Here is a 14244-nt window from a genome sequence, read left to right on the forward strand (position 1 = left end):
GGAGCAGAGAAAAAAACAGAGTCAAGTCTTAGAATGGCTGAGATGAGCAAGGTATTTATTGGTTGTGTGCCCAAATCCAGTCCAGGCTGCCCAGGCCCTGCAGGTGCAGTTAGGTGGAGACACCCACCACCTGCAATGGCCACCGGAGAGCTACCGCCTCCACTACTGCTGTGTCCATGGCTAGTGCTACTGTTCCCAACACCACCTGGCTTTGCTATCAGAGTTGCGTCAACGATGGGCATGTGCCTAGGAGAAAGGAAGGGGATTTGGAAGCAAATGTATCTAACCATGAACGAAAAAGGTCTCCTTCTGTGGGAAAGTATGAAAGAGACATCTCTCAGGAATTCACTACTCAGTATACTAGGTAACAAATGCCGGTTCTCAAATCTAAAAGCTTTTCTGGGTCTTTTCTATGGCAAAACCGTACTTGTAGCCTGGCTATTTTGACTCACTTGGTCAGACTAAGTTGACCAATTCAAATAATTAATTGAAAAAATTTCCCCCAAACTAACTGATGATATTACTACAGCTTCAGACCTATCGCAAAAGAAGTCACAGGCTTTCTTCTTTCATCTCCTTAAGAAAGTAAGTTGAATCTAAAAAAAAAATCTGAATCTTAAGTAACATCTAAATTAGCTATATTCAAAAGTGACGGTGGGTGGGTGTAGAAACGTTTTCTACCTTAAACTCACTTTGATGAGATATACTCAGCTTCTGTTTCAACAGCCTTCATTGGTGGTTTAGCCACACTTCCTGGCTGACTTCAGGAACAACTTCCCTAGGAAGGGTAACTTTCTCTTTCGCTACTCATACAAGGAATAAACGACAAAGAAAGTGCACTTCAGCTCTTACCTAATAGTTAAATTCTAGGCAGCTGCTGGGTCTTGTCTGCACACCTGCTTGGTCTTCTTTCTGTCTATGAAGGTGGTAACCAGAGCCATAGGACTAATGCATTTTGGGATTCTCTTTGAGAATCTCTTTGGATCCTACAGTGACAATCTACAAACAACCCAGGGCTCTGACTGTACACAGAGCTCATCCTTGGGAGGTTAACACACTTCACAGCTATCTCCTAACTTATCTTTAGAAAATCCCTGCCCAGTAGGTGTGGAGTAAATAGAATGACTCCCATTGCTGAGTTGGAGAAAACAAATTCCTGAGACATTGGCTTGCTAGAGGTCACTGATTGCCAGGCCCAGGCAATCACTCCTCTTTGACACATTCATTGCTTTTAATGTGAAATGGAGACTTTAAACCACGGAGGACCTGTAGCTAGCTCTCCCCTGTACCTACGTTTTGCTTTAAAGGTCCTGATCAGAAGAATGGGTGACGCACAAACATCTGGGTTTCAAAACACTGCCCTTGTCACTAAAGTGCTTTCTCTCCCAAATACGTACTCCATTTTCTCACTGCTCGAGCTGTGGCCCGTGAAACAGCAGAATCGGCTTCACCAGGAAGCTTGTTGGAAGTCTGGACTCTCAGGCTCCCACCCAGACTGAATCAGAACCTGCATTTTATCAAGACTCCCAGGTGACCCACGCGCACAGGAAGGTTTGAGAGGCCCTGCTCTAGAGGGGAGTGTGGTTTCAGACTGAACAGATCATCTAAACTATGGCTCTGCTCTCCACACCTTTTGATGGGCAAAATAATGGATATCAGCTCTTTCGGGTTTGGGCCCTGCCTTCCTACCCCCCACGTCCCTGCACACCCCACTCCTCTATGTTACCTAGGTCAGTGACAGTGTCCCTGCTCTGGGACAGCTGCAGCTCCTCAGCCTCAGACTCTGAGTCCTGCCGTGATAACTTGCTGCTCTTTAAGCTGCCGACCCGGCGAATGCTGGACAAGGAACCCCCCTTCTTCACCTGGAAACTGCGGGTTCCTTTAATCTGGAGCAGGCGGGAACCTCCTATCCTGATCTTCCTGCTGGGAACTGTATTGAAAAAATAAAATAGGGCTTTTTCCCCCTTAGTCTTCCCCAGCCAGTGTTAGATCCGAGCTCTCCGCAACTTGTGGCTGAACAGCCTCCTCTCTGTTATCTGGGATGGGCAGCGTGTCTGGACAAGGAGCTTCTCCCAAGCCCGCCGTCAGGTGGTTTTGCTGGGCAGGCAGGAGGCTGGATGCCCGGCAGAAGGGCTGGTGCAGCTCCTTTCTCGGACACATGGCTCATCAGTGCTGGGAACAACCTGCTCCCTTTCTGGCCCAGGGTTCACAAGCATGAGTGTGCCCTTGCAGCAACATTTTGTAGGACAGTTAGTGCATTTCAGCAAAACCACAAACCATGTGTTTTTGTTTTTCTTTTGAAATGGGACTTACAGAGTTCTGTGAATTATGGAAATCCCCTGATTTTGGAATACCTTATTAAGAAATAAAAACAAGGGGCACGTCTCTCTCCAACAGACAGCAGCGGGTTCCGCTCAGCAGCTCAGCAAAGGCACTAAAGGATCTGTTTTCACTGGGGTGCTCTGAGTGAACCTAAGTGGGAAATGGTTCCATTTTCAATGCACCTAGTGATTCTCAGTCAAAAGGCTGGGTGAGACATCAGGGCAAATGTGGCAACACCCCGCGCCCACCTTACAGTTGTCTAATATACCAAGAGGAAGATGCATTATTCATCTTTAGTGTTCTGGAAGAAACAATCATTGGTGAGGAAGATAAGAGGGTAGAAAATGTTTAAGCTTGAAATCTACTCTTTAAATCAAAAGCATCCTTATTTCCCACAGTCATATACACACCTCTTTCTTTTCCTTTTTAAGATTTGGTGTTGGCACACATTGATTTTGTAGGAGTGGGACAAGGAGAGTTCTCAGAGCTTAAAGTCATTATCAGGAAGGGGTCATTTTTGGTAAGCCATCCTTCTTAAGATATGAACAAGATTTCAAACTAATTATTTGGGGCAAAGCTATTAATATATTTTTTTCTGTGTTCTGAATCAAAGCCCTAGAATTTATCTGGTGCAATTTGACCATCTCTAGAGGGACATCTCAGACTGTTGGTAGTTACCCAGGGAGGCCACGTGTCTCAGGTTATGCCCATTCAGACCAGGCAGCAGGAATCACGTCACCCCTCCCCCACCTTTGCATTACCTGTGTTTCCCCTCAGAAACATTAATCCTTTATTCTTTTGTTAAAAAATTTAATCTTCATTGTAGTTTTTCCATTACCAATTAGTCCCTTTATACCCCCTTCCCCCAGCAGCTATTAATAACTTTTGAAGTCCCTATCAGGAAGATTGCATTTCAGTTTTGAGTTTCTCACTCACAGGAGAGATAACACGTGACTGTGTCAGAACTCACGCGGCTTAGGTATTAATCAAATGCATACTTTTAATGCCATATAAAGGAGCCCAGAATAATTTCTGTTGAATAATGTGAAATGTTTAATCTCTGATCTACTCTTGTGATTGAGAAAGATGAAAATGATCACAACTCAGCTGGCAAAGACCTCATGCAGCTCACTGAACACATCTGCACAGAAGTTCACATCTGGATAAAAATTCTTGTAGTACAGTTGGATAAATTAAGACTATAGACCATACTACTCTATTTTAATCAGAGCACAAAACTCATCCACTATATTTTTCAATATTATCCTTCAGGTTGATTGAGATTTTATGACCTACTTGAAATACATTTAAAATAAAATATAATGATCATTTTTAGTGATTGTTAATACAATTTCATGTCCAAGTAGATTGGGAAGTAGAAAAAAAGATTAGAGACCTTCCTTCCTTCCTTCTTTCTTTCTTTCTTTCTTTGTAAAGAGGCATAGTCCAGCATTCTTTGCCCGATTGCATGATACCTTTCAGCATAGAAATGCAGCCACATAACCCCACACTAGTGTGATCGGAAAGACATTTAATTTGGAAAACCTGTTCTACCATCAATGACAGTTGGAGACCGCAACAAAAAGTCAGTGGTCAGAATTATGCCACTGGTTATTTACAAAGGTGACAGCAGTTAGAATTCAGATTTGGTTTTGCACAGGAAAAACATCAGTCGAGATTGGACAGCACTGAATTGCAGGCTTTATCTCTGTGACAATGAGAACTGGCATGAAGGTGAATCAAATTCATCTAAATTAAATAAAATATCTCTTCTACCCTTTTCTTTCATCCCACATTATATCCATAAGCAAGTCCCACTGGCTCCACACGTCAAAATTTCAGAAGATCTGAAATCCCCATCATCTACTCCCTGGGCTAATGTAACTACCTCACTGCTCCCCTATACCCCGGCCCCCAAAGCTCAACTCATCTCTTAAATACGTAAATTGTAAATGCACACATTATATCATTTTTCTGGTCAAAATCTGCCAACAACTCTCAGGCACACTTAAAATAGAACTAAATGTCTAAGCATATCAGCAGGTCCTACTTACTTGCCTTCTGCTTACCTTTCTGACTCCATCTCAAAAGTTGGCCTTTTGCCCTCTTCAGAAGCTCCAAGTTCACTCCTGCATGACAGCCTTGTTCTCAGTCTGTCTCTGTTTGGAAAACTCCTCCTTCAGCCCTTTGCACGACTGGCTCCTTCACATCCTACAGGTCTCTCTGCTCAATGTCACTTATGGGGGCCTTCTCTGAACTACAGCCTCCCTCAACTCCCCATCACTACCAATTCTCTGACCCTAATTTTTTCTTCATGCTACTTCTTTCTATTTAAAAGTCTAGTATTGAACATTACTTGCTATTATGTTATTAACTGTTAGCTAGTGAAAACTAAAATATATGTGGGAAAATTTTCCTCTTCTTCTTGCCTATTCTCTGAGAACCTCTAATAAGTGCCTCACATACAGTAGGTGCTCAAAAGATGATTGTTGAATGATCAGAAATGTCTTATATCTTGGAATGCCAGTCTTAGCTTGTATTTGGAATATGGGTGAAATAATTTGACAGACCTTGCTCCGAGAGTTTAGGCAGACGTTTTTAGTTTAAAAATTATTTCACATTGGTTTTCCTCGGTAGAATCTATATTGTCCCAGGTTGTTTATTTCAGAACTGGCATTTTTTGCTTTTATAAAAACAGATGGTATGAAATTTTAAATAAATTTTTTATAAATTAAGTTAGAAGGGTTCCCATGGTCCCCGTTTTCACAATGAATTTAGCAGCTGGTTTCTGCTTATCAAAAGGATTAAAGAATATTTATGAATCTTTGGGAGGATATTTGCTAACTGGTAAAGGATATTTTATAGATATGTTTCCATTTTATTTATAGGTTCAGTTTTCTGCTCTTCTCTCATTAAACAACTTTCATATATTAACATAGCTATTCTATGAGGAGAAAAATTACTAAGGATAGTAATGACCATTAAGAATAATTTACACAAATGATAATCATGAAATTATTCTTAAAATTAATCTATTTTATTTTTTAAATGGTGTACAATTTACTCTGCTCAAGTTTAACCATGTCAGCATTAGAAATTTTTATTTCAGCCACTTTAAATAATAATTAACATAATAACTTTGAATGGGCAAAAAAAGAAAATCCCCTTGCACTATGTTTAAAAGATGGAAGTTTCTCATTATATGTGGTTATCCTTGTCTGAATAAGGAATATTTGAAAATAGATTGACTTGGTACTTCTTCAAATGCATAAATTGCTAAGACTTGGGTAAAAAAATACTTGGTTCACCATAAATTCATTATTATATAACAATTATTTGCAGTTTTAATATGTTGTGACAACAATCTTGAAATATTAAAAAATAATTCCAGAGCATATCCATTCCTTGCAAGATTTTAAAAATTTTGTCTTCTCTATCTGGGGTGGGGTGATTTCTCTCAAGAACTGTCCCGTCCTTCAGTCACCAAACATTCATAGAGTCATTGTTTACAAGACACTAGAAAACACTACATGCGCGACATAATCTTTGACTGGTTTTACAAATGTGATGATGTTCTTTTAATTGAAATTCTTGGGAAAACATTGATGTGCAATGGAATTTAAGAAATAGCAAAATCAGATGAAGAAGGTAACAGTTTAAAGGAGTTTTTAAAGAGAAAAAAACTTGTCAATCTTTAGCTCACATTTAGAATTTTCTGCATGGGTTCAAATCTACATGCTCAATGACAACAATTATTTACTGGGCACCTATTATGTACCAGGTACTGAGTTTCTGCTTCACTTCCATTTAAAGCTTTCAACACCACAATGTGGTAGGTGCTATTAACCCCGTTTTACGGATAAGAAAATTGGGACTTAGAAGGTAAGTAACGGGAATATGGTCACACAACTAGTTACGATATTTTGGCATTTTAAGATGCACATATTAGCATATGTGAAATTGAGGATGGTCTTACAGTTGACAGAATCTTAAGATGCCAGGTGGCAGCTATGACAGGTGTTATTGCTTGTGTCCACGTGAACATCTAAAGCGTCAGCAACAAACTTTACAGAATGGGTACCAGTGTCTTTTAACTCCAAGAAGCCAAGTGGTAGTTGGGTGGAGGAGTGGATGAGGTGGTAAGTCAGATGTGTTTGATAACATCCCTGAGGCAGGAACTGAAGGTAGGCTAGTTTCATACAACTGAATATTTCCTTAAGTTACTAGAACCAATAGCTTTACCTCTTTTATAGATTAATTTAAAAGCGATGTATTGATAACATTCCGATGACACAGAGGATAACATCATTAAAAAAAAAACATGGACATTGACCATTCTGAGTTGAGAAGTGATTAAAAAATCTGAACCCTGAACTGAAGATAGTTAGAAACCCTTGAACCAGTTTATTTACAGCTTACTCTTTTTTGGGCAGCACAAGAAAAATATGTACTGAAAATAAAAATTTCACATCTAATTAAGTCTGAAAGTTTTCTTTCAAAAAGAATGAGACACAAATTAAGCAATAAGAAAGTGTTGCATAAGAGCTGAACTGGGAGCATTTTCTCTTTCTTATTGGTACATAAAATAGTGTTTCATCTTACAAATGGTGGCATCTTAGATTCAGTGGGACGTGGGGAGCCGCTGAGCTGGAATCAGAACCGGCCCCTCTGCCTGAAGAGCCCAACCCCCAGCTACAGCGGTTTACTAGCCCGCTAAAGGGACACAGTACCGTTCGGAGCCAGCAGTCTTGGACTTGTTTGGGTGTGCGATTCCATGGTCTAGACCCCGGACCAAATATTCTACAAGAAACCCTGAAACATGAAATAATTCTTGATTTTTCATACCTTTCTTCTCCTCAACACCTGCATCTGATTTGAGGGTGTGGCTACTACTGTGGAGGGAATCTTTGGAGTCTTCATTTTCATCCAGGACCCCAGCAAAGCTGATCTTCCGCTCGTATCTGTGTCGGTCCAGCTCGGGGTCCAAACGGAGTCTGCAGCTCTCCAGGTCCTGCAATGTCAGTGAGGAGCACGTGAGTGCTGGCGTCTCCACAGTGTGGCAGCGGTCTTGGGGCAAACCTCCTTCTGTTTTGAATCGCATAGCATTGTATTTAAACAGCCCAATTCTCCTTTATGTAATGCAAACTTTAGGTTGTGGCCGTAAAAGTATTTTTAAATTAAAAAAATTTCCCCCCTAGTTTTTCACTTTTCCGAAACACAGATCTCATTCCAAATCTAGAAGTAGCTTCCTCACTTTCTGATACTTTGTCAACAGTTTTAACTAAAATTAGTATTTATCTGTGTATTAACCATGCCATGAGTATGTTGAGTATGAATGTGTTAGTATTGGGAAATAATAAGAAACGGTTCCTGTCCTAAAGGAAGTCAAAATCCCAAGGCAGATACCGAGGAGGCAAACAAGTAATAAATTCCAAGGCTTAGAGACAGACTTGGTGCTTAGAAATCACGTTGGGAGGCTGTGGTTGGCAGAACAGTGACTCTCCAGGGATGTCCCTGTCTCAGCCCCTGGAACCTGGTGAATATGTCACTTTCATTGCAACAGGGACTTTGCACGTGTGGTTGAAGTTAGGGACCTTGAGATGGGAAATTACCCTGGATTAGGTAGGCTTAACCTAATCACACCAATCTTTAAAAATGGAGAGTTTTTCCAGGCTGTGATCGGAGGAAGATGCAACTATGGAAGAAGGGTGAGACAGGCTAAATTATAGGTTTTGAAGATAGGGGAGGAGGCCATGAGTGAAGGAATGTGTGTGGCCTCTAGAAGATGGAACAAGGTCAAGGAAACAGTTTTCCCTAGAGCCCCAGAAGGGAGTGCAGCCTTGCCAACACCTTGATTTTTACCTGGCAGGACCTGTATCAAACTTCAGATCTCCAGAACTATAAGATGATATGTTTGGCCTATTTTAAACAACTAAAATTGTAGGACCAGTGGTTTGTTACGGAAGAAATAGAAAACGAATACAGAGGCAATGCTGCAGTTCAGTTTGAGGATTAAGTAAAGTTAGCTCAGAAAACAAATGGGGGAAGGAAGTTCAAGTTGAGGAAACCTCAGATGCCAGGGCCAGAAGCTTAAGACAAGACCATACGATGGCAGAATTTCTCAGTCCCCTCTAGGTGGACCTCAGTATCAGGGGTTCCTTTATTGTCTATCAACAGAATGTTTCCTACACCTTAAAGTAAGCCTTGAGGAGTGTAAATATTTAGCAGAGGTTTGGCCTTGAGGCTCTGAATTGAAAATTTGACCTGTTCTGTGAATGGCAACTAGTTCATGCTGAAGATTATATTTAATTACTTATCTATAAAATATTTTTGGAGAATCTGATAAAAATATATAAAATGCCAACTTTATCTTTATAGAGCATTTTTTCTAATTATTATATAACATACTCTCTGATTCAAATAGATATGAAAAAATATTTTTTAAAACTCAGTTTGTACCAATAATATTTTAACTATTATTAATAAATCAGTTTTATCTTCTACATGTTTTTTTTTTCCTTTTCCTCTTGGAATGAAAACAGAAGTTATACTTTGGTACTCAGATAATATCATCACATCTAGAAAAACAGAGGAACGACATGAAATCTATTTAACATTGTCAAAAAATATTCAAATGCAGTTATCTCTTCCAATTTCTTCTTTTACCTACTTGTGAAAATCCCACCTATCTTTCAAAGTTATAGTTAAGTGTAATCTCTTCCAGAAAGGTTCTTCAGATTCTTCCAGCCCCTTCTTTGGCCAACCATGGCCCTCTGCTTCTTCCTTAAGGCCACCCACGCTTCGCTTCAGTAAACAGTTCTGTGCAGTTGGTCCTCCTGTTACAGTGTGTTCATTTCGCTCTCACCCCCACCCCCACTCCTGAGACCATCACACCCCCTTGTTTGTCCTCTTATCTTCAGTAAATATTCATCATCGATGAATATGAATTGTGTTTTGTTTCTGATTCTTTAACTTTAGGAACTTTTATTCAGCAGTATATACTTTATAATTTAATTTGCTAAATCTCATTGGTGCAGTTGGTATAGCTTTTAGCATAGTCTGGCACAAAAGCATCCAATACATTGTTTATCCTGATGAATGAACATCGATGTACAGGGATTTGGTTTCTGCCTTTTTCTTTATTATGAACTCCTCTGTGCATAGCACGGAATTATTTGTTTAATGCTGTGTGGCTTGGTCATTGGTTATTGGTTTCAATAATTCAGCTGGGAAACATTTTAAGGGACCAGCAATTTCACAAACAAAATTATTTTTTCAAAAATATTTGTTTCCTTTTTTCAAGCTCAGAATTTAATATTTAGAGAAAAATTTGATGATTATGCTTTTAGATTATAAATCTTGTAAGAATGCTGCTTTTTCTTTTTTAAGACAGTATTTATTTGTACGGTTAACAAAAAGAGTGACTAAAATGCTATCAGAAGTTGCTTTTATGAAGCCCTGGCTGGCATAGCTCAATGGATTGAGCGCGGGCTGGGAACTAAAGTGTCCCAGGTTCGATTCCCAGCCAGGGTACATTCCTGGGTTGCAGGCCATAACCCCCAGCAACCGCACATTGATGTTTCTCTCTCTCTCTCTCTCTCTCTCTCTCTCTCTCTCTCCCCCCCCTCCCGTCCCTCCCTAAAAATGGATGAATAAAATCTTTAAAAAAAAAAGTTGCTTTTATGAAAAGAAAAAACACATTAAGTTGCATCTCAAGATTTATATGGAAAAATTGTTAAGTTAGCAAAAATATATTTTTTGCACAATTTAATACCTTTTGATATCATTTTTCCTGTTTCTTAACTCTATTACCCACCAATGCAGTGAGGGCCTCCTGGGATTTCTCACCCTACCCAAGAAAGAACTGTGGCTAAACAAATTAATTAACTTTTATTTTAATTATTGTATTTAAGGTTCTGCTTTCTTTCCCACATTTTGGATATAACTGGGACTTTTTCAAACAAACATATCACAGAGAAATCTGTTCCATTTTAGAAATGGCTCTAGGGCATTTTTATCTGAAAGACTTTTTCCCTTAGTAGAGCATTTAAGTTCCTGATCTTCTCCTATCCTCAAGCCTCAGATCAGAGAGTATTTATAGCTTTTAATGTGATTATTTTACACTGTTACTCTTTAATTATTCTGTTTGTTAGGGTAGCTATTATTTTTACTACAATTAAAAATGTTACTGCCCTGGCTGGTATAGCTCAGTGGATTGAGCATAGGCCTGCGAACCAAAGGGTCACTCACTGCTTGGATTCCCAGTCCAGGCATGTGCCTGGACTGTGGGCCAGGTCCCTAGTGGGGGGCACACAAGAGGCAACCACACACTGATGTTTTTCTCCTTTCTTTTCCCCTCTCTAAACATAAATAAATAAAATCCTTTAAAAAAGAATGTTACTGATCTAATAAATAACTCCAAAGATCTATAAATATGCTTACAGCAAATGTGTTGTTAAAACTTCAGAATGTTTTATCTTGATGATATTCATGCCTAGCTTGATACATTCACCATTTAATACAATTTCTTAAAAAGGAATTTCAAACAACTGCAGTGTCTATGTTAGTAAAATCATTTTATGATTTTACTCATTGTTTTTTCCACAGTAGTTTAGAATGTGACTTGAGGTTTTAATTTTTGTTTTTCTTTTTTTTAACCATCAACTGTATTTAAATAAATTACACATGAGAAAAAGCTTCTTTCTCAATTACATTGTAAAAGTCAATGAGTAAAAGTTTTCTGAGGCCTCGTTAAAGACCAGGTTACAGTGACAACCTTCCTCTCATTGACCAAATGACTGCAGGCTCTGTTTTAGCTTAATTTCTTGGCATTTCCTACTAGTCTGCCCGTTGCTTATAAAGTAATTTTTTAAAAGATGTGATTGATCTGAAAATAAATTTGGCCAATAAAACTCTAAAAGTAGATACACTACTGTGCTTTTATGAAGACTTCAGTATAATTAGAATGTTGATAAGATAACACCAACAGATGCCTACAGACCAGATATTTTATCACACTAGATTTGAAACTAAACACCTGTGCTTAGTGGTTGTCTTGGTTTGATTTTATGGAGTGGCTTCAATCTAATAGTAAAGTTAACAATTCAAAAAGTTAGAGGCCTAGGTTAATATAAAATTAAATAAGAGCAGTAGGGGAAACTGCTTTTTTCAATATCCAAATGATGTAGTTCCCATTCCAAATGCAGGTGTGTTTCTCTTAAAAACATTATTTTACCCATACATGTCTCCAAGTTGGAAATATCCATTTCATGGGTCAGAGTGTGGGGAAAGGGGCTTTGCAGGCCCTGGAAGGCCAGAGGCGGAGGCGTTGCTCCGGAAAACCAGAGCGGGAATTCCTCCGGCCCCACCAGGGTTAGGGTATGGCCTCGCTCCTGCTGAGTTTGGGCAGAAAAGCGGGAGAGCTGGTGGACTGTAAAGTTCCCCTAAGTGAAAGCACACCGGCAGTCACTGTAATACTGTTTCTGGTAGAGCAGCGTAAGCCTTGGGTAAAGGGAGAAAAGGAACTTGTCTAGTTCCTCAGCTCTGGTTTAACGACGCCTATAATGAAAGATCCACCGGAAACTGGACACCTGTCAGAGAGCTGGAGGACGAAAATAATCCCTGCCCCACGTGCTCTGTGAAGACTGGCTCTCGGGTAGTGTTCCTGTCTTCTGTTAAACAAATCAGTCCCGATGGTACAAGAGTTGTGTATGTGTGTGTGAGTGCCTGTGTGCTTTCGTGTGTGTGTTTCTGTGTGTGCCTGTTTCTGTGTGTGTGTGTCTTTCTCTGCCCATCTATAAGAAATGCTGCAGGAATAAAATGTACCTTTGGGGATGTTAACAGGCTACATGCTTAAAGAAGTCTTTTTGCTCATAATTTAAATGAGAAAACCCATTGGAAGCAGATTTCTATATGGATTTCTGAACTGCTAGTATTAAAAAAATCTGTCAGAGGTTTCTAAAAATATGCTGTCCATAAAACTCATAGTTTGCAGTGTAAGGAAATCAACACGTTCTTAGATGTTTCTAGCATGACTGACAGTGATCAATCAAACATTTTACCCAGTGGTGCTATCTTTTGTGATTTCAAGTTCAGCTTCAGAGTTATATTTTTTTAGAGGCAAGAGATTTTATTTTTAGATATGAAAGTCCCTTGGTTGAACTTTAAATTGTATGGTACATCTGTCCATTGGTCATTTAAAGAAACTGTGAACACTCAAAACCTAGTCACATGTCTTAGCCTCTCCAGGTCGCCTGATTATTAATGCGCATGCTCTCCTTACCACCAGAGGCTCGGTGCGCGGTCTGGGCAGGCAAGAAAAGGTCTCTCGCAGGAAGGTGGTAATCTCCAGGAGAAGCTGGCATGCTGCCATCTTCAAGGCAAAGGGGCAGCCGCATTTAGAGGGGTTCACAGTACCTATGGAATGAAAGAGTTATTTCATAAGTTAAACAAACTAAAACAAAGGGAGGCAGGGTGTAATGGACAAAGCTACACATGTGTGAAATCAAACTGCATGTGAGAACGTTACCTGAACATGTCCAAAATGAAAGTGCATATGAGAATGTTGCCTATACATGTTCACTTTACCTATTCCCTTTACCATAATCTGTGCATTAATAGGCCTCTCTCCTTCCATTTTGTAATTCTGCAATATAATAAGTGCCTGAGCATTAAAATGACAATCAAGAACTAAATTATTCCCCTTACAGCCTCATAGCGTAATAAAATGCAGCTCTGCTAAACTAAGAAGCCTTTTAATGAAAGCAGAGATGGGAAAGCAGCTTTGTAAGATTTTCACACTGCTACTCAGTCAGATTTAGACTGTGTACATGGTGGTGAACTAAATATGAAACTACAAAAATCCTGCTAGTTCATTTCATGAGAGACATCTCTCTCTTGCTGTTCTGGAGGCAGTGAAGTTCTTTCAGTTCTAGTCCAGGTATGTTTCTGTAGCATAGATAAGATATGTCTGAACACCTCTACCACCAGTTTATACAAGTTAGCCTGTCAAATTAAGGTGTAGCTACATCAGAAGTATGCAAGTGTTCTCCTTTGTCCTAGCAATGTGCTGGCCTTTGAATGAGTAAAACATTGCATCCACCGCAGATCAAGTAATGGATTTTTCTCTAAAGGCAATGACTACATTGATGCCATGAAGACTTTCTGAACACCCAGAATTTAAAACTGTCAAAGGCATGTCATCAGAAATCAAGCAAAAATATACTGATCAGTGTTCAGAAGACTAAAGCCATGTAGAGTTCTCTCATAAAAGAAAAGAGTTATCTATTTGGAATGAATCAAGTCATCAAGCAAACATATCATTGCATATCAACATTCCTAAAATATTTCTAAAATGCTTCCCGTGTATTAGGCTTTCTTAATTGAGTAGAATATGTAATTCATGGTTTACATTGACAATAGGTGGAAATTATGGTCTTTTTGAAGCTGTCTGGCTATTGTTTCCTCATGAAAACCATTATTTTCTCTCCAGGAGTGGTATGTGGCTGGGAACATTGCCTCTTTTTAAGAACAAAAGAGACAAAGCTCTTTAGAATCTCCAGACCTGTACATGTTTGCACCATAATTATCTTTTAAATGCAAGATGAGCTATGTATTGACGTGAAAGTGGAATGAAACCAGACATTCTGATCTCATGTGTGATGGAGGCTATGTGACTCTTGAAATTGCTTGGATGTGCAATTATTTTTAAAAAATAATTCAACACTAGATATTCAGTATAAACTTATGGGTCTGTCCTTTTGCTCCTGAGGTTCTCATCTAGATTCTTCTTGTCAGTCCTCTATTATAGACAATGAGCCTTGTCTTCATCCAGGGTCTGTCATAACTGTCATTTCACATATCCTATTACATTGGATAAGGGTTTCATGATCTCACAAAACAGCTAATGTAATAGGTATAACA

At 39.3% G+C, this 14244-nt stretch overlaps 1 protein-coding gene across 6 annotated transcripts in view; it reads right to left on the reverse strand.

Moving 5' to 3' along the window:
• UNC80 (unc-80 homolog, NALCN channel complex subunit) overlaps positions 1-14244 on the reverse strand; it is a 186976-nt gene that overhangs the window by 89008 nt on the left and 83724 nt on the right. For 3 of the 6 annotated variants that reach the window (XM_036022913.1, XM_036022912.1, XM_036022911.1), the window contains exons 25-27: positions 12605-12738; positions 7168-7333; positions 1727-1930 (exon numbers count right to left, since the gene is read on the reverse strand). In XM_036022913.1, the coding sequence (XP_035878806.1) occupies positions 1727-1930; positions 7168-7333; positions 12605-12738 (504 nt within the window). The remainder of the gene's footprint in view (positions 1-1726; positions 1931-7167; positions 7334-12604; positions 12739-14244) is intronic. The other 3 variants (XM_036022916.1, XM_036022915.1, XM_036022914.1) reach the window with 1 other exon arrangement.

This window comes from Phyllostomus discolor, chromosome 4, assembly GCF_004126475.2.
Source record: "Phyllostomus discolor isolate MPI-MPIP mPhyDis1 chromosome 4, mPhyDis1.pri.v3, whole genome shotgun sequence".
Classification (NCBI taxonomy): Eukaryota; Metazoa; Chordata; class Mammalia; order Chiroptera; family Phyllostomidae; genus Phyllostomus; species Phyllostomus discolor.